Source organism: Theropithecus gelada, unplaced genomic scaffold, assembly GCF_003255815.1.
Source record: "Theropithecus gelada isolate Dixy unplaced genomic scaffold, Tgel_1.0 HiC_scaffold_5956, whole genome shotgun sequence".
Classification (NCBI taxonomy): Eukaryota; Metazoa; Chordata; class Mammalia; order Primates; family Cercopithecidae; genus Theropithecus; species Theropithecus gelada.
The window spans coordinates 1-2,871 of record NW_020262602.1 but is presented as its reverse complement, the minus strand read 5'-3'; the positions used below and the strand labels follow the sequence as shown (position 1 = coordinate 2,871).

The window sequence follows — 2,871 nt, the reverse complement described above, 5'->3', positions numbered from 1 at the left end:
GATGCATGAACAGTAAACTTACTGTCATGTGCTATAAGATTTTGTGATTGCTTTTTATACAGCATTTTGGGGCAATGGACAGATGACACAACTGGGAAAAAGCAGAAGAGCTCCTTTTCTCGGAGATGCGTTTACATACAGTTCTATTTTGAAGCCAGTTAGCAGATCCCTGTTGTTGCTGCCACTACCTCTGGGATGGAGTGTTTGGAAGAATAATCAGAGTCAGAGTTAAGAGTTGCCTCTAGATTCATGACAAGGGTGAGTGGGGTGTGGAGGAATGAAGTGGAATAAGGCTTCATTTCTGCTGGTAAAGGCTTTATTTTATGTTTCCTTGTCTGAGGGGACAAAAATCACCTCTAATGCCTGTTGTGGTTGAGGGATGAGGAAGGACGTCTCAAGGAGAAACTCAACATCCCTCTTGGTTCTTTGATGCCTTTCCTTCCTTTAACATATCAAGCTCCCTGCCTAAAAGTGGACTTTTATTATTATTATTATTAAAAATAAATCCGTTTCGGCAGCATCAAAGGGGGACGATGGCCATACTGTCGTTGAACTATGTGGATGTGTCCCTCCTGGCAGTCATGTTGGCAAACTAAGGTTCTTTCCTAGACTACATTAAGTAAGGGTGGAGGGGCAGGGTATTTAATTTCTGCTTCCCAATCATGGTGACATTTAACACTTCTGAGGAAAAAAAAACTGTCCTTTCAAGTAAGTGGAATAGTTACTCTCCCCACAAAGTATCAGAAACTGTTCTATGAGCCACTTACTCCTTTGTGTCTTGCATAGTCCCTGTCAAAATACAAATACTTCTGGGAAACGTGACCTCTTTAGTCTTCAAGAGTCAACACTTTGGGAAAGGCAGAATTATTTCAAACAGCTGAGCACAAGAAAGGCCACTAGCTTTTGTAATTGTTCATTTTCTCTTTTTTCCTACTGAATTGTAAGCTCCAAGAGGTCTAGGATCATGCCCCTCTTATTCATCCATCTATTTCCAGGTTTCAGGTTTCAGCACATATAGGAGAACCTCCATAATACCCTTGGGAAGAAAGCAGAAGAGAACAAACATGGGAAAGAAGGGAGGGAAGGGGGAGATAAAAAGCCTAATTAAATTATCACAGAGCGTTTATCCTAATATTAACTAGTTAATGACTTCAAGATATGTATTGAGCTTTTACTATGCACGCATGGCAGGAGGGGAGTGCCCCTTCCTTGCCTTAACCCTGTGTGGTTCTTTGAGTTTTTACTCCTGTATACTCGAAGAAAACAATACAAAAACCAAAACTGGGAAAAAAGTTCCCGTATGGGGTATTTCACCGTTTTAATGCATTAAACATGATGTGCTCAAATACCCCAGCCTTTGGGATTGAAACATTCATAATGAGAACTCCGAAGCGACCAAGATGAAATACAAACGTCAAAGAAGGCGCCTAGTTTTGTCTTGGTACTCTTGGTACTTTTGTCTTGGTACTCTAGCCTAATTCAGTGGCTCCTCAAACTTTAATGTGCACGCGAATCACCTGGGGATCTTGCTGAATATTCAGATTTGGATTCAATAGGTCTGGAGCGAAGCCTGAGATGCTGCGTTTTTAACATGCTCCTGGGTGATATTGATGCTTCTAACCCAAGGACCACACTTTGAGTATACAAAGGACTGGAGACTGTCACCTCTACCGCCAGGTGTGTCTATGCTGAGTCCCAGAGTCCCAGATCAGTGTCCCGCACGTCCTCGGCCTTCCGCCAGGAGGGGAGGAGCCGGGGGCGGAGCGGGAGGAGTGGCGCGGGCCCCGCGTGGGTCCTGCCAGATATCACCTCGGCCCCTTGGAGAGGCAGCCGAGCTGCGGCGGCGCAGGAGGGGGCGAGTTCGGCGAGGGCGCGGCCTCTGAGAGGGGAGCGCACGATACGCATCCCCGCGATCGCCCGGGCCACTCGGGAGCCTCGCGGCAGCCCGGCGCCCCACTTGGCCATCGGCTCCTTGCCCGCCTCCTCTTGTCACCTCCCGTCTCATCCTTCTCGCTCCTTCCCCGCCGCATACACCGCCATCCGAGTGCCTCAGAGAGCCGGAGGTGGTGTGCGGGGCTGCAGGGCACGACTTCAAGCGGTCCTCAGCTCCGCACTAGCGGGCACGGGTAACAGCATGGACACCAAGCGCTGCTTCGCCAATCGCTTCGATGACTACCAGGGCAGCCTGCTGGCGGGCCAGTGTGAGGAGGCGGTGGCGCCCTTGGTCACCGCCACCATCGAGCGCATCCTCCAGGAGCTTCCCCCACTCGGGGGCGACGCGGAGGCCCGAGGGGCGACGGCCGGGGCTAGCGGCTGCCAAGGGGGGCTTTATGGCGGCGTGGCCGGAGTGGCCTACATGCTCTACCACGTCTCGCAGAGCCCGCTCTTCTCCACGGCCCGGGAACGCTATCTGCGCTCGGCTAAGCGCCTCATCGACGCGTGCGCCCGCTCTGAGGAGTGGGGCGAGCCGGACGCCGACACCCGCGCTGCCTTCCTGCTCGGGGGCGCGGGCGTGTACGCCGTGGCCACGCTCGTGTACCACGCCCTGGGCCGGTCCGACTACGTGCAGCCGCTGGGCAAGTTCCGGGCTCTGTGTGCCGTCTGCGCGCCGGTCTCCTTCCTGGAGTGCGGCTCCGACGAGCTGTTCGTGGGCCGCGCAGGCTACCTGTGTGCCGCGCTGGTGCTCAAACAGAAACTCGCCCAGGAGGTAAGAGGTAGCCCCGGCCGCGGGAGGGCGCTCGCCGCTTGCCCGGACTCCTTGGCTCCGGCAGCACTGCCCCAGGTTGCTCTCCATCTCTTTGTTACTCTTCGTGTGGTACTAGCGTTTCGTCAGTCTCTTGAGGTCTGTCTCCTGCTTTTGTCCGTCTTCTT

The 2,871-nt window shown here is 53.0% G+C and overlaps 1 protein-coding gene across 1 annotated transcript; it reads left to right on the top strand.

The window, feature by feature from the left end:
- Positions 1–1,839: 1,839 nt before the first annotated feature.
- Positions 1,840–2,707, top strand: LOC112617907 (lanC-like protein 3; the record flags this gene model as incomplete). The annotated part of the gene is made up of 1 exon (XM_025374558.1): positions 1,840–2,707. A coding segment is annotated over exon 1 (573 nt), but the record flags the coding sequence as incomplete, so codon positions are not given.
- Between the last annotated feature and the right edge of the window lie 164 nt (positions 2,708–2,871).